The sequence below is a fragment of the Varanus komodoensis genome, unplaced genomic scaffold (genome assembly GCF_004798865.1).
Source record: "Varanus komodoensis strain SLA01 unplaced genomic scaffold, ASM479886v1 scaffold19, whole genome shotgun sequence".
NCBI lineage: Eukaryota > Metazoa > Chordata > Lepidosauria > Squamata > Varanidae > Varanus > Varanus komodoensis.
Window position 1 is genome coordinate 15,863,569 of NW_025335550.1, and position 27,562 is coordinate 15,891,130.

The following is a 27,562-nucleotide window of genomic DNA, read 5'->3' on the forward strand; positions in this document are numbered from 1 at the left end:
TTCAGTGGGTTATTATTAGGCCTGTTTCTGAGGGGAGTGGTGAACTTAGAAAGACTCCAACGTTAAATAGTGAGGAGGTGTTTAGGCTTCATGTTAGTCTTGCCTGATTGGGTGTTCCTATCCACCTAGGTAGAAATATATGCTAAAGTGGAGGCAGCTACTCTGAATAAAGTAACGCTGTCGAATGCAGGCTGAATACGTGGGCACCACCAACTGTTGCTACCCATATGCTCATTTGTTCTAGTCCAGAGGATGGGTAGCAAACATGCAGAAGGAGTGATAATTTGCAACAGAGACAGGGGTCCCTTATTGGTGAGCCCCTCACCAAAGTGTGGGCCTTTGCAGTTGCCTGACCATGCCAACCCAGGTTTCGTATTAGAATGGCAAACTGGGGAAAACATTGAATGTGTGTCCGAGGCCTCTGAATAAGCCAAAGCGGTGTCTTGAAGTCCTGCATGCTGCCCAGCATGTTTAGAAAGCGGATAAGCAACAGAGGACTTTGTACAGGGCCTGAAGATTTTAAAGCTAGCTGGGAGTGAACAATGTATGTTTGTGCTGGCCCTTCACACTGGAGACTGAAATTCACTCATTCCTGCCTTGGGGCCAATGGCATAAGGATGCCTGCACACTTTTCTGAGTGCTTATATTTATCCTTCAAACAGCCTCAAGTTTCACAGGAAACTTCTCTAAACACACACTTGGCTATTTCAATCCGTGTTATTATTTTAATCATGGAAATCAAAGACATGTACTATTTTACTTTTGGGTCCTGATCACCCACAGTGTCCTGCGAATGTGTTCAGTTGACCATGCATTTTTATTCCTTTGGTTTAAAAAACAAGAACAATCTACTCAAACAATGGTGCTGAATTGTGAGCAAAGCAAAAGTGAGAACTCTGTATATATCTATATGCTTTATTGGATCTTTTGTCTTTGTAAAAATAAATCACTAGAAGCCGGAACGTTTTTGTAGGTTGAGCCAAGCCAGAACCAAACAACAGATCTAGCTTGGCTCTGTGAACACTTGAATAAGCCAAGCTATTAAACCAGGTTTCATACCCTTATGGAATGAAGGGGAGGGGGAACACTTGCTTTTAGCACTTTCTCAGGCTGTTTACATGGAGCAGTCAGTCAGACCAGATCAAGCTGATCAGGAGCTCAGCTCACTGCATGTTCTCAGGGGTCTTTTGCGCTGTGTTGGCATGCGGTTTCCTAGAGGTCAGAGCTCATTCCCTTTCATTCTAGTTCAGCCAAGGAGAAGCATGGAATCCAAGCTGCCTCCGAGCTGAAGACACGATGGAATGCAGGGAGATAGGAAGTATATGCGCAGCCCTCTTCCACTCTGCACTTCTCTGTGCATTTCAAAACTGGAGATTTGTATTTCTCCTCCCACCACAGTGTGTGTCACTTTCATATCTTGACTTCTGCAGAAATGCCAAAGTGCTATTTTGACGGTAAAGAAAAACACAGGGAAAGCACTAGAGATTTTGCTTTTATGATTTGGGTGGAAACAGAAGGGTTTCTGATATTACCTTTCCACTTAAGCACGTGGCTTCTCACACGGCTTGGCTAACATCCGATGCCCTGGATCTCTCCAAGTGACTGGTTCCCATGCAAGCACCACTTCTTCAGAAACTAGAGCAATGGAGCTTACTGCAGACTGCTCTCACATGGGCCAGAGCTTCTGGTGTTACCCAGTATGGGAAGAAGACATGCTGTAGTGGCTCTCCCACTGTTTTAAGGCCCGAGAAAGAGCAAGACTAAGCAGCTGGAAGAAACAGAGGAACTCTTTGCATCTCCCCCATCCCATGCTGCAGTCCAGAGAGAAAGTGGAACTCTTACTCAAATAACTGGAGACAAAATAGGGCTTAATTTGGACAACTCAGAAATACTTTTAGCTAGATCTGGATGGTGTTACAACCAGTTTGGAAGGGGTTATACTCCCTGAAAAATCAGGAATACAGCTTTGGGGTACTCCCAGAATCACTGTTACTTATGAATATACAAGTGACAACGGTGGCTAGAACTGCCTCGTACCAGCTTGGGCGGTTTGCCAACATGAGCCTAGCACAGTCTTCTCCAGTTAGATGCTCTTCAGATGTTTTGCAAGAACAATTCCCAACATTCCTGTTCATTGGCCATACTTGCTAGAGCTGATGAGAACTGCAGTCCAAAACATGGAGGGAACCATACTGGGTAAGACTGGAGACAGTAAATTTGGCTTTAGTCACACATGACTAGCTATATCCAGAATGGATTACTGTAATTTTCTCTCTATACGACTGTTTTTGAAGGCAGGCTGGAAAATCAACTCTAGAATGCTCCCATGACTCTGCATCTGCTGCATAAGTTCTCCATTTCTTTGCAGCCTCAATTATTTAAGGTGCTGGTGCTAAGCTTCAGAGTCCATATTTGGAGGGCCCATTATTTGAGCCCGGCTTCTGAATCTGCTGTTAATGCCAGCCAGGTGGATAGCACCATGGATAGTGCGCTTAAGTGGGACCCCCCCCCCCTCCCCAATACGCTTATTTTTCCAAGTTTCCTGGTCTTGTGTTTTGGGGATGGATGTTCCTGGGTGCCGCTACATCATTTTGTCTTATCCTGTTTTTACATTGCTGTTTGTTAGTTGATTTGTTCTAACATTTGTATACTAGCTAGCCATGTGGTGCTTTGAGTTAAGATGATCTCCAGGAGCAGGAGCGGAGTACTTGGAGGGTTGGTGCCCATCCAAGTAGGCATGACTGAGCCAACTCAAGGCCCCACTGGTCAGAGTCCATGGAAGGCAGCCCTGCCTGGTCAGCCCTAGTGCTGTGTGCGGGTGGCTTTGGCTCTTGGAACCAAGAGATGAGGTCCATGTAGCTAATAGAATAGCCTTCTCCTACACAACATGCTCCGAATGCCTAAAAGCAAAAATCCTGTCAGCCTCAGCAAACGGCCAGGGATGAAAAGAGTTGTAGGCCAAAAACATCTGGAAAGCACCACACTGGGTAAGGCTGTGCTAAAGTTTTTTATTTCTGATCGTTACTGGGTAGAGAGAAGAAACCCAAACTGTGGAACAGAGCTCTACAGATAAATGGGTGGTGAGAGGAATGCTGGCTAGCCCAGTAATGTTACTGCCCACCAGCCTGTTTGCATGTGTCCCAGGGGCAGCCTGAGGAGTGAGGTCAAGCAAGATGCTGATACTCGAAGAGACTGTTACTTGCTAGCGGCTAACCACACGGGCGATTTTAATATAACCCATAAATAAAGAAATGGTGAGTTTTATGCTAAAAATGTAGCAATCATAACTATTAGGCAGCGGAGACGCAAGAAGATTATTTTCAATTGCCAGTGAAGAAGTAAAGAGTAAGTGGTTTAAACTGATTTATAGCTAAATTGCAGGAAGCAATTTTAAACCATGTAAATGTTAGAAGGTTGAACGCATCACCAATAGGGCTTACTGTAAAGACAAGATAGGTAAATAAGGCTGTAATACTATATATTTTTGTAACATCTAGTTTTAACCTGGAATTATATCACATTAAACTCAGTGGGACTTACTTCTGCAAAAGCATGAATAGGATGGGTAGTAATGGTTCTGTCAAAGGCTTTCAGAATATCAGCAGTCAGAGACTGTATTAACTGGCAATAACTGATGTGTTTAAAGTTTGACCAAATAAAATGGTTATATAAGCTGTTTGGGGAACACATTAGTATTCAAGACTACTGAAAGCTGGTTAAAAATGTTTTCTGTGATTCTTTAATGAAGACTGTCTCCCTTAAGAGCACTCCCAAAAATATCTTGGTGGTCTTTCTTAATATTAGGAGCTAAAGCATTTTAGTTGCATTTAGTTTATCACAAATTAGAGACTTAGGTTTGCATGCAAAAACTACTCTGAAACCTCCCACAGGCAATTAACAATGAGAATTTTTTAAAGGGCTTGAAAAGCATAAAAAAGAAGAGTTGCTGATTCTGTGGATTGTAAAGTCTCTGCTTGCATTAGGCAGGTTGAAGTAATACAAATATACAAAGCATTTTTCTGGTTCATGTTGCTTCACTGACTGATTTAGGTCGTTTTGGAAAGAAATGCTAGCAAAGAATGCTTAAATAAACAAACACTTGAATCAAGCAATTTTCTTGACCCCCCCCCCCCGCTTTCCCCTTTTTAAAGGAAAAAGAAAAGTTGGCTCAGCCTGTATGTGTGTTTCTCAGTCATCGTAAAAGAAATGCTGAACAACAGGCAGTTTTGTAAGAGCACCAAACAAATCCGTTTCTTGTGCTGGAACACATGGTGTTGATGTATTTCAGTCCTCTTCCAGTTACCCTTCAATAATATTTAGTTGAGAATTTCTAATGAAAATGGTATGAGATATTTCGACTGATCCATTTGCCTCTGGATGGAGCCTGGCACACACATTCCCCAGCCCCAGATGTTGCAAGCAGCTTGAAGAAGAGGTAACTCTTTGTGGTGTGCATTGTTGCCTCTGGTAAACAGCTTTTGCAGATCTTTGCAATGCTTTTTAAACCTGCAAAACCCGTATGAACAGTGTCAAAAGAAGGACAAAAGGAGGACAAAAGAACACAGCATTGTTTCACACACACACTGTGCGAGAAGGCATGCAGTATGTGAAACGATGCCTTTCTCGAGCCACTTCCAACTTTCTTGAAATTATTGTCTGCTTCCTGTCTACATCTAAGCCTATTATATATTGCAGTCTCAGTATAGAGGCCTGCAATGAGAATATAATTATGAGACATTTGGGATGACCACCTGAAGTGACCACCTGTTCTCTCTCTTCTTAGGATTGTCCTCCAGAAGCAGGTGATTTCCGCACACAGCAGTGTTCGGCACACAATGACGTCAAGTATCAAGGGCAGTTTTACGAATGGCTTCCTGTTTCAAATGATCCTGACAATCCGTGCTCATTGAAGTGCCAGGCCAAGGGGACAAGCCTTGTGGTGGAGCTGGCGCCCAAAGTCCTGGATGGGACCCGATGTTACACTGAATCACTAGATATGTGCATTAGCGGCGTGTGCCAGGTAAGGACAGCATTCTTTACTAACTTTGTTTTCATTCTGTGGATTTTGCTTTTCTGTGTCTCCATCGTTTTATTCACTTCCTTGTCCACTCTTTTTTGTGGTATTTGTTTCTCCAGGCATTGTTCAACGTACATCCATTTCCAGAGTATCTTAAATCTTTGTTGTGCACTAGTTCAATGGTAAACCATTTCTCCACTCCCCTGGCCACATTGTGCTTGATAGCTCATGTTGGTTAGTTCTGTTGAAACATCCCGGAAAAGTAAATCTTCCAATGCATTGTTTTGGCTTTTGATACAGGGTTTCTCAACATCTGAATAATTTCTCAGTTTAGAATTACTTTGAAAGAATATTAGTTTTGCAACTCTGTAACAGGGGAAGCATTGCAGCTCTGATTAATCAAATGGTGGTGAGGCCCTTGATAGCAATGTTATATGTTATGGATGTGACACAGAAGTCACAGTCTGAGAGACTGAAAGTGTTTCCATCAGGCCTCTGTGAACATAGAAACATAGAAAACAGAGCGAGTCAGAAGGGGTCTCCTGGGCCATCTATTCTGACCTCCGGCACCAGCTAGCTCCGCTCACGACATGCCCACCATGTGGAAGTCCAGCCTATCCTTGAACACCCACACCGATGGGGCCAACAACCTCCTGTGGAAGCCCATTCCACACCCTCGGGGCCCTGGCTGTCAGGAAGTGCTTCCTGGCATCTAAATGGAACCTTGGCTCCCTGAGCTTTGCTCCGTTGGAGCGCCTCCTGCCTTCCTCTGCTGGGGAGAACAGGTCTCTACCCACCTCTGTGTGACATCCCCTCACATACCTGTATGTCGCCAACATATCCCCTCTGAGTCTCCTCTTCTCCAGGCTGAAGAGACCCAGTTGGAGCCTCATAGGAGCCTCATAGGAGCCTCATAGGAGTTGTGGCTTCTCCTACTCCCATGGGCTACTGGCATGCCTTTTCCATACTTTCCTTAGAATGGAACATTCTGCTGTTACTTGGTTCTGTCTGTGTCTAGACACCTCAAGTGGAGCTCTTCTTTCATTAAAGTTCATCGTCAAACTTGGTGGGGCCAGTCTCCCTCTACCATATGAAGTAGAGGCAGCATTTTTGTCATTTCCCATCCTTTATTACAGAAGCCTTTGATTACATGAGGAAGGAATTATACACTTCCATTAGGTGAAAGAATCATGAAATTTCCCCCTTGCTTTAAGAAATTGTGAGCCCTTTATTTTCAGAAAATCTTGGTTCTAGAAGTTCTCCATCAACTTCTCCTGGAAATCCCCAGTGATCCTTAATTTTGCAATTTCAATCTGGCAATCCCAAAAGAATAAATCCTGGCATATCTCCATAGTGACTGGACAAGATTACAAACTGTATTGGGTCATATGTCAGCTCTAGCAAATGAATGCCACGTGCAAAGACAAAAGCTCTGCTCAAATGCTTTTCAGACCTTCTTTCTGAAAAATACTGTCAGTGGTGAGTTGAAAAGGGAAAGATTATGGGATTTAAGAAGTTTTTGTTTTTCCTCTTCAAGTGTGGAGAACTTATCAAGAAAGTAGCAACAACTCTGTCTTTTTAATTTCCCCCCTTTTTCAGTTCAATTTTTCTACTGCTACAACTGGCAGTAATTGGCTTTTTAACATTTTAGACTTATTGTACCTCTTTTAAAAAATCTCTATAACTGGCTTATTGGGTCACATTTCCCTGTACAGTGCTTTCCTCAGAATGATGCAGAGTCTTGATGTTCAGAAACCCTGTGCAGGGAAACATGTGAGGGTCTGGAACCTTATCATGACATAGCATTATTCCAGAGATGGTACTGGGGGAAATGGAAGCACAGTAGCCACCAACTGCTGCAGCTCTGTTGCTGGTTGGAACAGCAGAGGAATTAAATTAAAGCAGGATGATTTTTAAAGGCACTATATCCCATGCCTGATTTTTTTTTAATTTTCCCCTTCCCCACAAATCATCAAAATACCCCCAAACATTAAGTGCCTGAGAATGGAGTTATGAAAACCAGGGAGCACTTCCAGTGCAGATTTAGCTGAGACCAACATAACCAGTTTGAGTCCATTTTCCTAGAGGTGATGCCATTCAATAACGGGGATGTGCATTTCAAGATGGCATTTAAATGATGATATACATGTGAGCTTCTAGAATCATTCAGCCACTGATTGTTGGAAAACAAAGGCTGAACCAGGTAAAGTATGATCTGTTCCAGCCAGACAATCCTTGTGTTCTTCAGCATGAAAGGAATGCTTTCCTTTAGCACATTATATGTTTACAATAATATTTATTTATTTATTTATTTAAACAACTTATATGGCGCCCCATTGCATGAGCCTTGGTGCATCTTACAATAATTAAAATCCCATATAAAATACAAAAAATTCATCAAATAAATAAAATACAAAAAATAAAATAATAAAATAAAATAGTGGATCCAGCCTGGTCAATTTAAACCAACAAATAAACCATTAATAGTTAAAATAGCATTTAAATAAAAAGGTCTTGGCCTGGCACCGAAAAACAAATAAGGACAGCACCAGGTGGACCCCTCTGGGGAGCGCATTCCATAAGTTGGGCACCACTGCAGAGAAGGCCCTCCTCCAAGTATTCACCCTCTGAATATCCTTCATGGAGGGTTCCCGGAGAAGGGCCTCTGTTGCCGATCTCAGGGGGTGGGAGGGCATATATGGACGCAGGCGCTCCTTTGGGTAACCAGGGCCTAAGCCGTTCAGGGCTTTGTAAGTGATAACGAGCACCTTGAATTGGGCCCGGACTCCAATGGGAAGCCAGTGGAGCTGACGGAGGACTGGGGTTATATGAGAACAATGCCCAGTCCCCTTCAGCAGCCTGGCAGCTCTATTTTGCACCAATTGAAGTATCCGGATCGTCTTCAAGGGCAGCCCCACATAGAGCGTGTTACAGAAATCTAATCGGGAAGTGACCAATGCATGTGTCACTGTTGCCAGGCAGTCGTTCTCCAGGTAGGGACGCAGCTGATGGATCAGCCAAAGCTGAAGGAAAGCGTGGAAAGTGGAATTACTTCACCTCCAGCTCCCAGAGCTTTGGGGCCAAATGTGAATCCAGACTAGCTCAGTGAACTAAAAAGGAGGAAACAAAAGCAAAACACTTTGGAGCCAAACATTTCTGAACATTACTGTGGCTCCACATCCAAGTTTCACAACTCTGCCCATGCATAATCTTGTATATTTCCCAACATTTTATTAGCATTTGAACTGACTTTCCTTCAGTTTCGTTGGGTTGTTTTTTCCCAGTGCGCCTTCTTTTCAGTGTTGTGTTCTGAACTGGCACGTGTCCTCCCCTATTGCTGAGGGAGATGTTTAAGCTAAATGGAATGTGATATGCTGCACAGCTTCACTTATCTCAGCTTCGTAATTAATTGAAACAATGAGATGTCTCTTGGTTCCATCCGCGGACATAACAGCCCTTCTGAAAAGCAAGCTTTGTATAGTCAGGGAACCCTCTTGACTATATTGCAGTGTATTAAAATGGGACCCCAGGGGGACTGTGTTTGTAATTCTCTCCCCTCTGCTGCATTTGGCTAAAGTGCTTTTGCTTAGGACAAGATGTGAATTTGGAGCATTCTCTAGCGAGCTAACAATCTGCTTGCCAGATTATATTGGATCAAAGCTGGACTGTCTTTAAGAGCCAACTGCAAGGCACACCTTTCTGAGAAAACCTTTCCTCAGAAACATGCTAATAAATAAGACTCACCATTAAAGCCTACGTTCCTATTTTTACTAGCTTTCATGGTGGGAAGTGGAGCGAAACACCAGTGTTGACAGCATAGATTTCATTCCACTTGAATCTGGATTTTCTTAGTCCTTTTGAGGATAAGATAACCATATTAGCAGTGCTTTGGCATTTTTAAAAAACGTGGCAAGAATGCAGGATAACCATCTGCCAGGTGTGAATTCCGAACCGGCTGTGATCCGCCACAACTCATCACTCCCAACGGCTGAGTCATAGAAATTCTGCCCCTGTTGGTCCTTCTGTCCTATGTCCTCTCCTGGCATGTGGTTTTAAAGCAAACTGCATAGACAGAGGAGCTGTAACTCAGTGGTAGAGCACATGCTTTGCACACATAAGGTCTTCAGTTCAGACTTGGGCACCGCCAGTGAAAGTGTCTCAAACATCACAGCTGGGAAAGACTTCTTCTGTCGAGCTTTGCATTGTGACTGTAATTTAAAATAGATCTTAGGCCAATGGCCTAACTCACTATAGGGAGCACTTTCATGTTGCAAAATACAAGCTTGTTGCAAAATACAAGCTTTGAATAGCGTGGGAAATTTTGTTTATGTATTTATTTATTAATAATTTTTATAGGCTGCTGAATAACCCAACAGTGGCAAACCACAAGATACATGACCAATTTAATCACAATTGAATTGAACCTTACAATTTCTTGGCAGGAGGGGCAGAATTGCTGGTAGCAGAACAAAATCTTACTGACAAATTGCTAAGATCAGGTTTGAAAATACCTGCTGAAAAGCACAATTTTCTCCTGGTGCCAAAATGAAAGCAATGATGGTGCCTGGTGGACCAATCTAGGAAGCCCCTTCCAAAGATAGGAGGCAGCTCCTGAAAAGGCCCTTCTTCTACTCGCCATCCCTCTCACTTCCTTTAGGGATGGCTCATTCGGAAGGACCTCATGTGCAGATCTCAATGGGCAAGTAGCTATATATGAGAAGAAGTGGTCCTTCGAGTAACCAGGTCTCAAGCCATTTAGACCTTTATATGATACAACAAGCACCTTAAATTGGGCCCAGGGTTCAACTGGCAACCAGTGTAATTTATATAGAATAGCTGCTATAAGGGCTCAGGAACTGATGCTCAACACCAGACACGCAGCCCTGTTTTGGACCAGTTGAAGGATTTCAACAGCTTCCAAAGGCAGCCCAACATGGAGCACATAAACTTTCTGGAAAATGACATCAGTGACACCCTTGACAATGTACCAGTGGAGTTCTTAGCAGCCTTTTCCAAGCTGCTGTTTTCCAGATGTTTTGAACCACTGCTGTTATCATCCCTGTCCATGGGCCATGTTGCAGGGCCTGATGGAAGATACAGTCCAAAATGTCTGGAGGACCCCAGATTCGGAAGGCTGCACTAAAGGCTACCTGGGACATAAGAACATGGTTGATATATCCTTCTAAAATAGGTTGACATGACATTAGGGCAACTGCATGTATTTTTAACGTATATTAAAACTCCTGCCTGTTAAAATCCTGACAAGGGACCAGGACAGCCATTCTAGTTTTGCTTCTACACTCCCTTCTTGTGCTAAGGACGTATTTGCATGGATCGACATTTAAAGAAACAGATGTGTTGTTTTGGCATATCTGAATTCAATGGCATGCTTAATACCTTGTTGTTACTGCCCAGTGGCTGATAGAGGGCATTGTGAGCTTCAAGGCTGGCTTTGAGCTCTGGTGTTTCCCCAGGGAAAAAACCTCCATTTTCCAAACGTATTTATCTATTTACTTTCTATAACATCCATTAACCTGGACAGACTCTCTGACGTCCATTTGCTGTATCTTCTGCTTGTCTACCATAGCCCTAGATCAGGAATGCAAGAACCTGTCAACAGTGTCCACATTAATTTGTTTCAGAGGCATGGCTACTACGTTTGTTTCTGCATTTAGTTCCATAATACTACTTCCTACCTGAAGAGACTGATCATGTGTGTGGCGGTGTGCATGCGAGTGTGGACACTCCCCCATTTTTTAAGGAAAGGAAAGAAAGCTTCTTGGGCAAGAAGAATCATAGAAGGAAAAGTCATACACCAAAGCCCTTTCCCCCTCCTCCTCTTCCTGGCCAGCATCCCTAACATGCTGGGTTGTGGCAGAGTCCAACTCAAAGCTGGGTTCTCAACACCAGTATTAGCAAAAACATTGTTGTTGTTAGTCGCAAAGTCATGTCTGACACATTACGACCCCATGGACAACATTCCTCCAGGCCTTCCTGTCCTCCACCATCTCCTGGAGTCCACTTAAGCTCACACCGACTGCTTCTGTGACTCCATCTAGCCACCTCATCCTCTGCCATCCCCTTCTTCTTTTGCCATCTATCGTTCCCAGCATCAGGCTCTTCTCCAGGGAGTCCTTCCTTCTCATTAGGTGGCCAAAGTATTTGAGTTTCATCTTCACTATCTGGCCTTCTAAAGAGCAGTCAGGGTTGATCTCCTCTAGGACTGACCAGTTTGATCATGTTGCAGTCCAAGGGACTCGCAGGAGTCTCCTCCAGCACCACAATTCAAAGGCCTCAATTCTTTGGTGCTCAGCCTTCTTTATGGTCCAACTTTCACAGCCATACATTGCAACTGGGAAAACCATAGCACTTTTGCTATGTGCACTTTTGTTGGCAGGGTGATATCTCTGCTTTTTAGTATGATGCCTAGACTTGCCATAGCTTTCCTCCCCAGGAGCAGGTGTCTTTCATTTCTTGGCTGCAGTCCCCGTCTGCGGTGGTCTTGGAGCCCAGGAAAATAAAATCTGTCACTACCTCCATTTCTTCCCCACCTATTTGCCAGGACGTGAGAGGACCGGATGCCATGATCTTGGTTTTCTTAATGCTGAGTTTCAAGCCAACTTTTGCGCTCTCCTCCTTCACCTGCATCAAGAGGCTCTTTAGTTCCTCTTCACTTTCTGCCATGAGAGTGGTATCATCTGCATATCTGAGGTTGTTGATATTTCTCCTGGCAATCTTAATTCCAACTGGTGATTCATCTAGCCCTGCCTTTCTCATGATGTGCTCTGCATATAAGTTAAATAGGCAGGGCAGCAGTATACAACCTTGCCGAACTCCTTTCTCAATTTTGAACCAATCAGTGGTATGCATTTTGGTTTGTACACATCTGTGCCTTTCTATCAGGCAGGCATTCTAAAAATTTTCACAAGCACAGAGAGAGGATGAATATTTCTGTTGCACACACATTCCAAAATGAGTCCCAAATCTGGTCTTATCCCTTCTCACACACTTGCACGGCCATCTATGCTTGTTTGGAGCCAGTGGGAGAAAAGAACATCCCCATAGGGAAAAAAAAGCTGCCATGCCTTGTAGAAAGGATAGTGGTGAGTTGCTAGCTTTCTATAAACAGATATGGGATTGAGCAGTGCTTTCTGCTCCCATTCTCCCAGTTTTGTTTTCATTTTTTTTCTCTTTTTCTAAAGCAAGTGTAAGGAACTTCTTTCAGCCTGAAGGGCAACCTTGGAGAAGCACTGGGTAGGTGAGAGGAGAAGTTTGAGAAACTAAGAGATGGTTAATAACTGGAGGAAAGGGAATGGGATCAGAGGAAGGAGCATGGCCCACTGGTCGGAGACCCAGACCTGGCTCTTAGGCCACAGGTTCCCATACGTACTGAAACCTCATGGGACTTTGTCCTTTTTTTGACCTAATAAAGTTCTCCCCTGAGAGCATACCTAGGATCCCCCACCCCCCGAAAACACAGCAACCACCACATTTTGCATCCAATCTGGAAGGCACGTAGTTTGCTCTCTCTCTCTCTCTCTGTTTGTACCTATAGCTAGATATTACTGGAGAAAGAAGAAATTCTCAGTGGCAGCTATACAGATTTCATAAAATGTGGTCCTGTCTTCCTTGTCCTTCCTTCCTTTACAGTCTAAAGAAGAGCTTGCCTGATAGCCAGTGCTTATGTTCCATTGCTGGACTACATTTACTCCAGGCTTCTATTTTATTTTATTTTATTTTATTTATTTACTAAAACATTTTTATGCCACCCCATTCGCCGAAGCCTCGGGGCGGCTTACAACAATAAATAAAACCACATAAATTAAAATATAATGCACTGCCCTTCCAGTTCCAGGATCAGCTGGACTAATGACAGTAAGATACAAATATATGTTATATGTAAGAGATCAATGTTCATTTTTTATTTGCATCACAACATTTGGAGAAGTGTGAAGTCTAAGGGGTAACTCCATTTGGGTCTGCATATTCATCCAAGAGGGCAGATCAGGTCAGTCTTTCATAGAAGACCCATGAAAGAAAATTCTCAACAGCTTTATTTTGCAACTTTGTCTATTATTAAGTTCCCTAGGAAGCCAAATCCTCCACTTTTTACTATGGGTTGAAGCAGTTTAGAGTTCAAGGTGATGTTCCTATGCACCATCAAGTGTATCTCCATCCTAGAAAAGCCCTCTAAGTCCTATCCAGGGCAACCCAGCGCAGCTTTTTCCATTCCAAAGCTGTGGCTTCCTTTATGTAAGTCAATCTATCTCATGTTTGGCTTTCTTCTCTCAACTTTCCCTAGCATGACTGTCTTCTCCTGGAAGTGTTGCTTTCTCGTGATGTGCCCAAAGTACAACAACCTCAGTCTTGTCATTCTTGTTTCTAGGGAAAGCTCTAGTTTCCCTAGAATTGGAATCTGCTTTCTGGTTACTTAAGCCTGCTATTCATGGCCTCAGATGTTGGACGATAGAAAATAGGTTGCAGCTCTCTTCTGTGTGAAAAACTTTTAGTACCTGAAATGTGTGATCCTATTTTTTCCTCTCAAGAGCTAAACTTACTCAGTTCCTGCCATCTTTGTTCACAGGACTTAGTTTCTAGTATTTCATCTCCGTTGCCCTTCTCTGAACTCAGTAAAATTTATCTGAAACCTTCTGCAAGTGTGATGTTCAGACCTGCACACAGTCTTTAGGGTAAGATTGGAGCAGCTGAGCAAGAGTGAGGTTATCACTTCCTGTGATTTTGAGCTATACAGCTGGACCCGCCCCCCTCGTCTCAGTTACCACACTTTCACTTAACCGAGCTTGACGGTTGACCTCCACATTTGTGGGTGTTAGGAGTGCAGGACTCCCAGAAAAGTCGAAAACCTCAAATATCTCTATGCACTCTGTTTGTGGACACCACTAGCCAGCCTCACACACATGTTATGGCTCTTAGCGGGTGCAAATTCTCTAGAGGTATTCATGGTTTTTCCATTTTTGAGGGGTCCTGTGCCCCTAGCCACCATGAATGTAGTGTTCACTACTATCCATAATTTCAGGCATGCACTGAGGGACTTGGAACCTATTCCCATGGATGTGGGGGTCCTGCTGTACTTATTTCATCTGTCTTTTTGAAGCCTTCTCACACTTCTGCCTCACATTCAGTCCAGAATTGACCACAACTCAAGGGATTGAACCTTTTTACATATACCATTGCCAAACCAGGTTCTATTTATACACCCCAGGTTATATTTGTATACTTTTATTCTTTTTCTCAGATGAAGAATGTTGTGGTCATCTCTGTTACATTTTATAGTGTTATTTTCTACCCTTTCTTCTAACCTACCAAGACAAATTTGAATTTTGCTTTTTGCTTTCTAAGGTATTAGCTATCACATCCAGCATTGTGTTACCTGCAAATTTGATTAGCATTCCTCACAGCTCTTGAGCTCTTCTTCTTCTTGAGTTTTCCTTCCATAGGATCCTACTTATCAGTGCTCTGAATGTTTTAAAAATCAGTTTTCTTGAAGTTCAAGGGAGTTTATGAAGATACCATGATGCTGTTTCTTGGTTAGCAGATTCACATGCTTTCTTGGCGGCTTCAGAAGTGTTATTAAAGACACAATCAGTTTGTATTCTTTGCACCTGCCTTGCAACACAATCATTAATTTCCCTTGATATCTGGATGTTTCTGCTGCAGCTGTGATGATAAACTGGTACTTTTAGAATAATTGCAATAAGGAAGGAAAAGAGAGGTTATTAATCTGATTAAGCAATACAAATGTTCAGTTATCGGATGAGAAAATTTTTCACAAGGAAACAATGCTCTGATAAATTTGAGTGTGGAAAGAATAAATTCTTTGTCTGAGTGTATAATCATAACTGAGCTCAAGTGTCCAGTTCATTGTTGATCTAGTAGGCATTTTAAAGAACTGCCTTTATAAATCTGAGCAACACAGCTTCTTTTTTTTAAAAATGTACAACTGTTCCCATAAGTCAAAATATCAATTCACCTCAGGTATAGCCTCACTTGAATATCCTGTTAGGCATATGTAGGCAGATTTCACTGCCAAACTAGCCCAAAATAATAGCATCTGTGCCTTTAAGAAGGGGAGAGGGAAAATTTAGGGGAGCCGCCTGCCACCCTCCTCTAACTATGAGCCTGCTACCTCCATACCTGGAAATTCATTCTGCAAGGATGCCCACTACTGTGCTTAGCACCTTTCAGAGGACAAAATCTTTGTAGGAATAGCTCCATGAAGCACCCATGATTTTTATGAATCCTATATTTAGGGAAATTTTGAAAAGCAGGTACTTATCATGACAGTCTCTTTATACCCATCCACAAATAGAGTCCAAAAGTGTTGACCCATATCCACAGAGTAGTCTTGGGGTTCTCATCACCACCAAGAGCAGATCCTTTGTCAAGCGACTGGGCCTTTCTTGCCTTTTCAAGACCAAGTCGGCCACCTCCAATGTTTTTCTTTTCAATAGGAAATGCTGGAAAACTCCATTCCCCCAGCCTCCAGCTACTATGGGGATTCAGGCTAAGTTCAGAGAAACCAGGGAAGTCTGCAGGCAGGTATGTGGTGTGTGGCATATGCCACCTGCCCCCCAGCTAATAAAAAGTGCTGGTGGTGCGTCCTGGGCAGCCTGGCTGCACTGCCCCACTGGAGAAGCATGCCTGGTCTTCTGCTCACTGGCTTGCATCTTCGTTAAGTGCGTTGGGTCATGCGACGGATGTGCCCTCTGTCTACAGCATACTTTCCAAGGTAACCATATGAAGATGAAAAGTTGGCTCACTTCCTTGGTGAAGCATTCTTAAATATGCATTTGTGAGCATTCTCTGTTCTGGACCCGTCCTGGATGATAACAAAGTGTAACTGAGATGACTCTTTTAATCTGTATATGTTTAACACTGCGTAGTAGTGCAGGGATGCTAGTAGCCGAGTGACATATTTATGAGGTTTTGTGCAATTATACGTTCTCATGGCAAAGCCCTTTGCTTTATATATGACCACCCAGCAGCTTAGCATAAAATCAACACAGACTTCTGGCTATAAGCTGAAGACAAAAAGCCAGCTTTTTGTGTAGTATTTTGGAGTCAGAAGCAGCTGTCTTTGGAAATGGTGGTTCTGTAAGAGAATGGGTAGAAGTTATTTAAACAGACACTGTGGTTAAAGAATCAGTACTTTTATAGAAAGATGGTGTTTATCCACTTGCTTGTTGGTGGCAATTTCACAGGTTATAACTGTTTTTAATCATGCTTTCTTAAACAGAATGCAGTATTAAAATAGGAAAAAATGCTCTCCAAATAGGGAAAACATATATGTTCATCAGGATTACTACAACGATGATTCACTTGGACAGCAAATGGAACCTATATCTGTAGCACATCCTTACTGTTTCCAGTTCTGTATACACACCAATCCACACCACTCCAGCTATTTTGTCTAATTCTGCTACTGAAAAGACCCTGTAACTATTGCAGAAAGAGCAACGGAACTGCAGGATTAACTCCCCTCAGCTCCCGCACTTAGAAGACCAGCTCCACTAAGCACCTCAAGTCTGTTGTGAGCCGCCCTGAGGCTTTGTTGCGATGGGGGCGGCATAGAAATGTTTTGAATAAATAAATAAATTCCTTCCATTCAGGTGGTCATTATAGGTACTTTATAATTTTAAAACTGTTGCTTGAGTTTGCTTGTTTAAATCCCCATTCGATTTGTCTTTTCTTTGTGTCTCTTCCTTTGTCAGCCTGTGGCCAGAACTGTCCGGTTTGTTGTTGATCTTTGAAGACAGCTCTGGCAAACTTTTTGGCAAAAAAGTTGAGTAAACAAATAACCATTCTGGAATTGGCCCATTGGAATTTCCGTATTTTGCAATAATGCATTTTGTGGCAACTAGTACATTTTCAGTAAAAGGGCCAGGTTCCTAAAAACAGAGAAAATCATGAAGAGTTCCAGTATGTTCCTGGTACCTCCACAGTAACGTTTCTTACCATTTCTCCAAAACATATTAACAAAAGGATATTCCCACTGTGTTTATAACAATTTAGTTTACACCACACAGCACTTTTAGATATTAAACTAAGCAGTTTAGGTGTCATCAGATGGCACCCCGGCATTGGCTGGGGCCCGTGTGATTAAGGTCCTCTGGCTGTGGAGCTTGGACTTCAAATATGGAGCCCCATCCTATTCACCTTGCAGCTGGTGTAGAAAGAAACGTGCTGGCCGCTTCTCTGAGGTCAAAAATCAACCTCAGAGAGAAGTAAAGAGGCATGCTGGTGAGAGGAGGAGAACATCTAGTGGACATACAGCCTGTGAAGTTGGTTGGGGGCAGCAGAAACCGATGTTGCTGCACTTCACACCCTGCTTTAGATGCATGCAAGCCTCCATGCTTTGAGGCTTTTGAAGACTGAGGACAGATGATATGGAACCGTGCATGTTATATGTATTATTGAATGTCTGGTCTGAGATGGCTTACACAGAACCATATTTTGCACCACTTTCAAAAGCAGTAAAAGGCTTAATTAATGAATCTAAATTACAGACCACTCAGTTTTCTCAAGATTGCTTCCTATATATGCAGTCAGTTTCTGTTAAGAAAGCTTGAAAGTCATCAAATGATGGTGGAGGAACATGCTGGTTTACCACTACTGAATAATTTTTTAGATAAATGACATAGTCAAGTAATTGAACGTCTCTTCACTTTGCCCCCATCTAATGGTAAGGAATTTATCCTGTTATAGCTATATTATGTGGCTCTTATCTCTCCAGCTGAAAGCAGGCCAGGACAGATGGTAGGAAATTTAGTACTTTCCATCCACTGGAACATTTAATAATTCATTATAGAAAAATGAAAGTTGGAATATTTGAGAAGAGATCACAGAGACATAATTGGCCTATAATGGTTTCAATATAGATTAGATTCAAACATTGCAAATATTTAGGAGTGTTTATCTTTGCAAGGCTATTTCCAGTCCAGGGCTTACATCCAGCATGTTAGTTCTGCCTGGAGAAGGATACTGCTGGTGGAATGGAGCTTTGACATCCTCTGCTTTGCCCTCTCCAGTCCCCTTCGGATCTGCCCTGCACTTAGGCAGAGGGGGCATGGAATTTCTGCTCCACCAGCAGCATCCTTCCACAAGTGGGACCACGGGGTTAGATCCAATCACTCAGCAGTAATTAGTATGCCAAAATGCGATAGTTGTTCTTATTTGTACATATTCTTCTTCAGAGTAGTATCCAAGATTATACTATATATCTTTGCCAGTGGACTGCCTATCATTCCTATTATTAATTTTTCTGTATAGTTAAGACTGCTATCCAACACCTACCTGCCTGTAAGTAAAGCTTCTTGATCTCAGTGGGTCTTACTTCTGAGTAAACATCTACAGGACTGCACTACAAGTTTCTCAAATTTAATTCCTTTGTGAGAAAATGTTGAATATGTAGGTATTGTTAAAAAGATATCTCCTGTCTCATAATGTTCCTGACAAATAATCAAGTAAAGAAATACAATTTCTTATAATACATTCTTTATCATTACTGATGGGTATAGCCTGCCAGTTGGCAGAATTCTGTGCTTTGCTATTTAGATCTTGCATGACCACAACCAAGGTGTCTGGGTGAAAACTCTCCCTTAACATGTTCCAAGTTGTCAGAATCTGTGTGGGTACCAGTTTTACAGTATAGTCCTGCCTTATTTAATAAGGAACCAGGCAAAAGGATTTAACTATTCCCTATTCACTTTGTACCCCAAGCAAGGCCCTGCTGTCTTCTATCTATCCTATAACTTGTCACCAAATATTGAAATTACATTTTGAAAGTGAGGGTGTTTCAAATGGCATTCCCCATACATGGCATTCCCCATGTCCACCCTCACTTCATTCATTCATTCATTCATTCATTCATTCATTCATTCATTCAACACGGCCAGAGCTCTCTGGGCTGTTTACAAGGTCCCAGAAAGAACCACGATACCATAAAAACAATTCTGCACAATTAGGCAATGCAAACTTTCGCGTACAAAAAACAACTAAGCAGCTAAAACTGTATTTAATATAAAATTGACCTGTTAAGAAATGCCAGACATGGGTGAACCTTCACATGACCCATCACATGACCCTATGATCCAAATGAAGACTCACATTGTGACTCCTGCTCAGAAGAAATCAAGGGGGGGGCATTCGGAGGGGGGGGATGTCATCTTGCAACTGTTCTTATCCCAGAGGTTCCCTTGGCTAAGATCAGAAACTGGTCTGCCAGCTCTTCATGGTGCAGACATAATGTGTACCCTCAGATTTCTGATCTTCTAACCACCTTGTGACATTTTTCTTGTGAACAGTCATAACATTCCTAATCAACTTCAGAAATTGTAACATTAGCTGGAGGCACAATGCCTGGGAAGCTTTAACTTTTTCCATCTTTCTGAAAGGTTGAGTTTTCCTTTTACAGAACAAAGCAGAGAGAATAAATTGACCCATGCATAATTTAGCTATCTGGAATGTTGGGGTGGGGGGTAGGAGTGGGGAGGAGGAGAAGAACAAGACATGAAAGAAGATGCAGTAGTAATCTCAGATGTATAAGTGAAAACTGCTCTGGCTGCTGAATGGCCAAACTCCACAACAGCCTCTTTGTTCTTCTAATTCTGCCTTTCTTTTTATATATCAGCTTACACTTTTATTTGAAATCATAGTTGTCATTTTTCATCACACTTCCATCATCACCACCAGCACCAAAGTCCAGGCACCAAATGCAACGAGCATTTGTCAAAAGGCTTACTTTCTAACTCTGCTTTATGCAGGTCACACCTTCTAGCATTAAAAGTAATAGACACAGTTAAAATCTAGAGCTTTTTTTAAGAGTTAAAAGAAAACGCTTAATTATGAGCACTACACCTGTACGTGGTTACGCCTAGCCACTGTTACAGCCTTATTAACACATGTTACTTTTTCACAAACAAATTCTACTTCCTTGTTGTTATACAAGTAGCATATAAACCAAATTAAAAACTAAGGTGTGACTATGAGATCTGTGTTTTGTTAGACCATTTCTCACATTCTGCTGCTACAGAAAGGTGTAAGGAAGGACTGCAACTCAGAGATTCTCTTGATAGCTTTGCATCTGCTACTGAATTTGTTGTTGCTGTTGTTAGTCGCAAAGTCGTGTCCGACCCATCATGACCCCATGGACAACATTCCTCCAGGCCTTCCTGTCCGCCACCATCCCCCAGATTCCACCTAAGCTCACTCCAACTGCTTCAGTGACTCCATCTAGCCACCTCATCCTCTGCCGTCCCCTTCTTCTTTTGCCATCTATTGTTCCCAGCATTAGGCTTTTCTCCAGGGAGTGCTTCCTTCTCATTGGGTGGCCAAAGTATTTGAGTTTCATCTTCAGGATCTGGCCTTCTAAAGAGCAGTCAGGGTTGATCTCCTCTAGGACTGACCAGTTTGATCGCCTTGTGGTCCAAGGGACTCGCAGGAGTCTCCTCCAGCACCGCAATTCAAAGGCCTCAATTCTTCAGCGCTCAACCTTCCTTATGACCCCACTTTCACAGCTATACATTGCAACTGGGAAAATCATAACCTTGACTATACGCACTTTTGTCAGCAGGGTGATATCTCTGCTACTGAATTAGAAAAGGGCAAAGTTTGTCCTGTTCCTGCCTCACATTTCATCATTCATCTGTAGGGTTGAGAATATGTTTCACTTCATTTTTATGCAGAATTTATGCAGTTTTCTCCTTCTAGATTGAACACAGACTTGGGTGCAATCTGTGTTCAAAGTCCATACATTTCTTGAGTTTTCAGTGTGAGTTGTAGAACAAAAGCTGTGCTTGACAGCATGTGTGCAGTTGAAAAATGTGCATGCACCATGCATGCGCTTGAAAAAGGCACACAAAGGTGCTTTAAAATAGGTGAAGAATGTATGCTTTTCAAAGGTATATCTACATTTGGAAAAATGCAAAATGCGCACAAATATTCACATGAAAGAAGTAACAGCTCATAAACTGATACAGACTAAAGTCATAATGAGCTTCAAGATGACATTCAGAAAACTAGAGCAAGCTCATGTTTTGGCTACCCCTGTTCATCTGAATCTTTCACCTGCTGGAAGGAGTAGGACTCCATCCATAACATGATGCATAGAAAGTCCCTATTGCTCTAATCTTGCTTCTGCCACTGATGGTTTCTGGGTAAGCCTTCCCTCCTCTGCCAAAAAAGTTGCAGAGGGGGGAAGGCTTCACTCCTCCGGCCAGCAAGAATGGCTAAAGAAGACACAATTGGATTATGATGAGTCAGAATCCATTCCTTGCTCTCCGACCAAGCCCCATTCCTGAGCCCAGGCCAAAGCTCAGGTTATGATTTTGGTTTGCTTGGAACACAACAAGCCTAAGTTCCTGGTTCAGATGTCACACCAAGCCACCGGTAGCTAGAGCTTCTCTGGCTTGTTCTGTTGCTTTAGCTGCCAGGTGCAACCAAGTGGGGGTGATCCAGCAGTGTGCACTAGCGGGACTGGCATCAAGGGTAGGCATGGCTGGGTACCTTCCAAAGACCCCCCCCCACAGCAGGTCCGACTGGCAAGGGCCCAGGAGTTGCCCTTCTTTGCCACTGCACCCTGCTTGTTAGCCAGACCCCTGCTCAGGCCCACGCAGCCATGGTGGCGAGCAGGAGGAGCAGGAGGAGCCGCCGCCCCCTTGCTCACTGGCCCTCTGCCAGTAAAGCCATCCAGTCACAGCAGTGAGGAGACGGTGCAGGGGAGAGGGCAAGGCCAGCTAGAAGGCAGGAAGACTTGCAGAGGGAGGTTACGCACTGAGAATGCCTTGCCTAAAGCCTGGAGACAGCACTGTGCAAGTATGGCTGCTCATTCATTAGCATTTTTAAAGGCTACGTAATTGTGACATCCACACCTGGCCCCCTTCTTAGCCAAGACAGTCAACCTGAGCACACGCCTTCCCATCTGCAGTATGGGGCACTGTAATACCACCCTCCCTTGCATAATTGAGATAAGAATGACTGAAATGGCATGCGATGGGCCTTGAATACTTCCAAGGTGCTATATACATTCTGGTTGCTATCCTGTGCCTAAACTGGGTTTGTACAACATGCCAAGCCACTAAATTGTATATGCTATAGGTTTGCCAGGGTGGCTTACGTTTGATTTATAAGCCACGGCTTGTTCTTGCGTGCTTTCACCCACAATCATTTCTCCTGTTGTCCAGAACCAGGTTACATGACCTGCTGTGGCTCAGCCCCTGCGACTGGCAAGCTGCTTGGCAGGAGTGGCAAAGGCCCCTTGCCCTTCTCGCCAGGCAGTCGTCAGGTGACTGCCAGCACCAGCTGCCCCCAAAGTGCCCAAGCAGCACATGAGGATTGATCCCTGATTCCCCCTGTCACCATCACCTACTTTGGGTTTACTGCAGCTTGACTGTCACTTGCCTTCAGATCATGAACATTTAATTTCAAGCTGGAGTTTGTTACACCAGTTTACCCATCCCTAAGCAGTTTTCGCAAAGCTTGGCAGTGGTACCTTGGAAAGGCTGCCCAGTTTAGGTGAATGTTTTTCCCTAAATTAATGTTTAAAATTTTTGTGATAATTATCATCATCATCATCATTGCTGCTGCTATTATTAAATTTTTATAGCAGGTTGCTGCAATGACACATGAGCAGCAATGAGGACCTTGGAGTGCCTCATGAGTGGGGAGGGCCTGCTGCCAACTCCTCCTTTTTGCAGCAAGATCCCTGGGATTTGGGGCAGAGAACCCGTCTCCCCAGTGTCCCCTCCATGTTTGCCATTCTCTCCTAGGTGCTGCTAATGTTTAACAGCTGCACCTTCCAGATTTTCTTGGGGAGGAATGCCCACTAATTCTGCATGTTCTTGGAGGGGGAGTTATCTTCTCAAGAACAGTGGCAAAAGGGAAGGGATGTTGGTGAGATCCTGGGTATCTTTCTGCAAAAATGATAGTTTAACTCAGCCTTTTTACAAGCAAGGATTTCCTGGGACTATCGAAGCATCTGATAGCTCGTTTCGACCTGTGTCAGGTGCGTCTAAAGATTGAGGAGGGAGAACTACTGACCTGTACCTTTAGGGGGGCAGTGGGTAGTGAGGGTGCCTGCTGCACCTCGCCATTGGTTCCCTACCCAAAAGTAACTGAGGGGCCCCACTGGCAATCACACATCGCTGTGATCACCTCCAGTTGTGCACATGCAGCAATAAAAATAAAATAGTTGCCATTTTTGCAAATATTGGCAAGTAACAATTTAAGGGAAAACATTTTTAAAAGTTATCCATCCTGGGCAGCCCTCCAAAGTGACAGGAATGCGTAACTTGGCTCTGCAGAAATCATCATGACATGCAGTTTTAGTGATCTAGAGAGGGGGGAAATCAAGTAGCAAAATCACTATGTGGCAGTGATAAGGAGGGGAGGAAATCTTGGTGCATCTGTGAGGTCCCCAAGATTCCTCAGGGAGGAGTGGTCACTGGCCATCTGTCAGGCCTCGGGGCAATCAACCCACCCTGCGCAACATGTGTTACAGCGTGGATTGTTGTGAAAACCTCCCCATATTCTGCAGTGCAAAAAGAGAAATGCAACACTTGGAAGAAAACATTTCACCTTCCAGTTTTCCTCTTTGGTGTATTCCAACCTTTTGTTGTGGCTACTGTACAGGCATCCATTCTGCTTTATCTTCAGCCTTTGGTCTTCTTCCATGGAAATATTGGCTGTGCCAGATAATATGGGTGTTGCTGTGCATCTTGTGTTCTCCATGCTGATTCAAATATGTTCACAGGGCTCTGGAGTAGGGCCAAATTCATTCAGACCTCACACTTGGAAATACAGTGGAAGGCATACTCTGGGTGTCCCAATGTGCATTAGTGTTGACATGCTTTGGAGGGATTAGAGCAGATGGGGACAACATGGTGGTTGTACCAAAAAGCAGCAGCACTTCAAAGTGTTACTGGTGTCCTTATACCTTGTTGCTTCCTTGGATTGCCAACATCTTTTCATGTCCACTGTAGTGTGTATTCATTTATTGTAAAACAACAGTCATATCAGAGGCCAGACAGGCATAAATGAGCTTGGTTGAAATCACCAGCCCAAATTTCTGATGCTCCAACTCCAGCCAAACCAATTTCCTTGGTGTTAATAGAAGTATAATGTATCTCCATAGCTCTGATACTGTTCCCAGTTTGGAGCAACTTCTGGAATACTAGCGTCAGTGAATAACTGCCTCTTGTGCAGTAGTAAATTACTTCTTTTCTAACTCTCTCCACCCCGCTTGCTTCCTCTAAATGTTTGATTGTTCTTTATCATATAGGCTCTAATGGAAAACTCATTGGAAAGCTTGCTTTATATAATGAAAGCTGAAACCAGACTGATCAAGGACTTGTTTTGTGTGTTGCAGCTGTGGGCAACAGGCATTGATGAGTTTCAGAAGAGACACACTGAAATCTCATCCTCCAACTTACAAGATTTTAGGGCAAAGGGTCAGGCATTAAAAACAAAGATAACCACTAAGTTCCCCAAAGGTTAAACATCCAGAGAGACTCAAGGATGTAAATTTTTACATCAAAAGACAGGCTGTACTGCTACTTACATCTGAAACAGCTGCTGACTCTATATACAGATAGACCTACAAAAAGGAGAACAGCTTTTGTAGCTGTTCACCCCTTACATAAATAGTTGTGCAGTCTGCTTTATATTTTCAGAAATACTGATTTTCAGGTGAACAAGGATATTCTCTGAACAAGCAGAGAAGCGATTATTAGTACGACAGCAGAAGTGTTCAGCATAAGGGATCTATAGACAGAGATTTCAACAGAGGGGCATCTCATACATTTATTTGCCATACAGCTGCCCCCATCCTGCTTCTGGACTGCCTTTCCTTGAATCACAGCTCAGCAAAGCAGTCTGTCCCTAGTGCCTCTCCATTTTTCATACATTCAGTCGGTTCAAAAATTAACATGTAGATTCAAGTACTTTTAGAAACATAAATTCTCTCAAAGTGCACATTTGATGCATTGAGATACATTCTGTGAGCAGCACTGAAACATTTGGGAAGTGCAAAACCAAGTGGACAGTAAGAGTTGATCCTCCTATTGTCTTGGGGGATGTGGGTCAGGTTACTTTGTAGTGGAATTCAGAACAAAATCAAATTCCTCCAGCTTGCTTCAGGCCTGTGCACCCGAAAACTAACATAACTCAAGCCATACCACTGATATTCCATAATAAGCTAAAACAGAACTGTGTGCATCATGTTACCTATAGTGCCGTTTGTACTGCTCACTAGTTGCACGAGTAGCATGCCCATAAGTGGCCACCTGGTGGAACTGAAGCTGGGCAGGCAGTCATGTGGCCAGCGAGTTAGTCAGAAGCAGCCAATTCAGCAGCCAATTCAGCCACCTCCTGAAATACCTACTTGGAGGTGTCTGGTTTGAAGAGGATGGTGGGCTCTTATTATGGTCCAGCATGGTGGTTTTTCCATTTAATGGACCAAAGAGGGTGTTTTATTTTCAAGTAGAAGAGATCAGTGTTTTTCTCCTCTCCTTGCATTTTGCTAACCATACTGGTTTCTTTACAACTTTTTTTGTCAGAACAGTGATTGTATTGCTGCGTCCTTAAAATATAAATAGTTTTTAAATAGTTCCTTTCGTGAATCCCATCCTCCAATAAATGTCAGTTTAGCCTGAAACATAGTAAAGGTTTTGATGATTATTACTCTATTCTTTTCTGCTGTTAAATGTTGCAGTTGCTTCACACTTGCCAACTATTGAAGGCCTCTTGAAAAGTCAACTAAGCTTATTCGCATATTGTATGTAGCAGCTTTTTGTTTAGTTTTGTTTTGTTTAAAATGTGTACAGCTTTGTAGTTTTGACTACCTTCTGGTCTTCATTACCTTACCCTTGATCCTGTTGTCAATAGTTCCCTCTTCCCATTCACAAGGAAATTACAGAAAAAAGTAAATCACAAAAGCTAGGTCGACCACAAAGAGGCCATCTGAGACACAAAGACTACAAATCCACAACGTTACTATATCTTGATAACTGTTGAAAACAGAACTCTGGATGGGTGGTTTGACCCAACAAAGATCTTTTTATGTTCTTTAACTCCATTCCTCCAATATAACACTACAATAGATCGTAGATAATGGGGAACGTAATTGATGAATAATTTTTAAATTCCCCCTTTTAGCTTTTACCTTGAATAGAACTATGGCGCCTATAACACTCTAATTATGATAGAGTTTTATAGAGTTTTATTCTGGCATACTGTCTTCAAATGCAGAATATAGGTTTTGCTCCTCTGTGAAGATACAGTGCTTTGTAATACTGTGTGTTTGGAAAGGGCTAGGGTGTGGCAGGCTACAATATAGTCTAGTAAGTGATACGTATTTTTTCTGTAGCAAATGTGAGCAGAATTCATACAGGTAGCTAAAAATGCATGATCTCAGAGGGAAGGGAGTATGTTTGTCTTCCTTTGGAAAGTCCAGGAGGGAGTATCAAAATCCTGAAGGAACCTTCTTGTGAGCATCTGAGTTGATATTGGTGAATATCAAAGGGTAGGGCTTCTTTTTGGCCTACTCAGTATGGCTTACAGATGCCCTCCCTTAAGATGCTTGGTTGCACCATCTGCAAAATCCTCCTGTATTCCAAGCTGTAGAGCACTCAGCCTTGCTTCTTGGGCCGTGCAGATTCATGTACCCGCTGACTCTCTCCTGGCATGGACATCCAGTCGCTTCATTAGGTTTATCACTCTTGTATCCTCACTTTGGAGCCTGGTTACGCCTCTCCACTAACTGCCCTCCATTGATTCATTTCTTCAAACAAAGTAGTCTGAGGAACACCTGGACACCACACACTGTTCTGAATGGCTTTATTTATAACCTAAAACATATGAGAGGTAATGGTGGCATTTGAATGGTAATGGAAAGGCATAATCTCATAGTCATTCTCTTCCTGTTATTCCCCACATTCCAGAGCTGAGCATTGACACTGAAACACTCTCTGGAGTTGCGCTTAGGTTCAAGTGTGTCTCACTTCCCTCCTAGGGACCCCGACCATCCTAAGAAAGAAAATAAGAGATGGGCTGAAACTCTGAATGTTAGTGCCAGATGTTTCTGAAACAGACATTTCACCTGGAGGAGATTTGGTGCTGACTCTGGGAAGCAGGTTAAATGTTCTCAAAATTCTCCATATGGGTTGGACATTTCAATAGTTGCAGCCATGTGGAGCAAGTGACTCCTGACATAAATGACCTCCACACTGGCAGGCATCACTTTCATACAGTAACTTGTGTGCCCACTTATTAAATCTTGCCATTCAAAATGTGCTGCCTGAAAGTATTCTGTCATTGTGGTTCTTTGCGATAAGATGTTACTTATACCACATAAGATGCACAGTATGGGTAATTTTCAAGCATTTGAATGATGCCAGTGGCTCAGTAATGTGCAACACTGTTGTTGACATAGTTTGTTGGTTTATTTTATAGCAAAATTCACTATATTGATGGGCCCATCATGTGTATATTGAACTATCCCTCTTTGATTTGAGTAGAATCAGGTTTGGC

The 27,562-nt window shown here is 42.9% G+C and overlaps 1 protein-coding gene across 1 annotated transcript in view; it reads left to right on the forward strand.

Moving 5' to 3' along the window:
* The window catches only part of ADAMTSL1 (ADAMTS like 1), a 591,693-nt gene that overhangs the window by 362,732 nt on the left and 201,399 nt on the right, over positions 1-27,562 (forward strand). Inside the window, exon 5 of the mRNA XM_044427603.1 lies at positions 4,784-5,020. Coding sequence (XP_044283538.1) covers positions 4,784-5,020 — 237 coding nt within the window. The remainder of the gene's footprint in view (positions 1-4,783; positions 5,021-27,562) is intronic.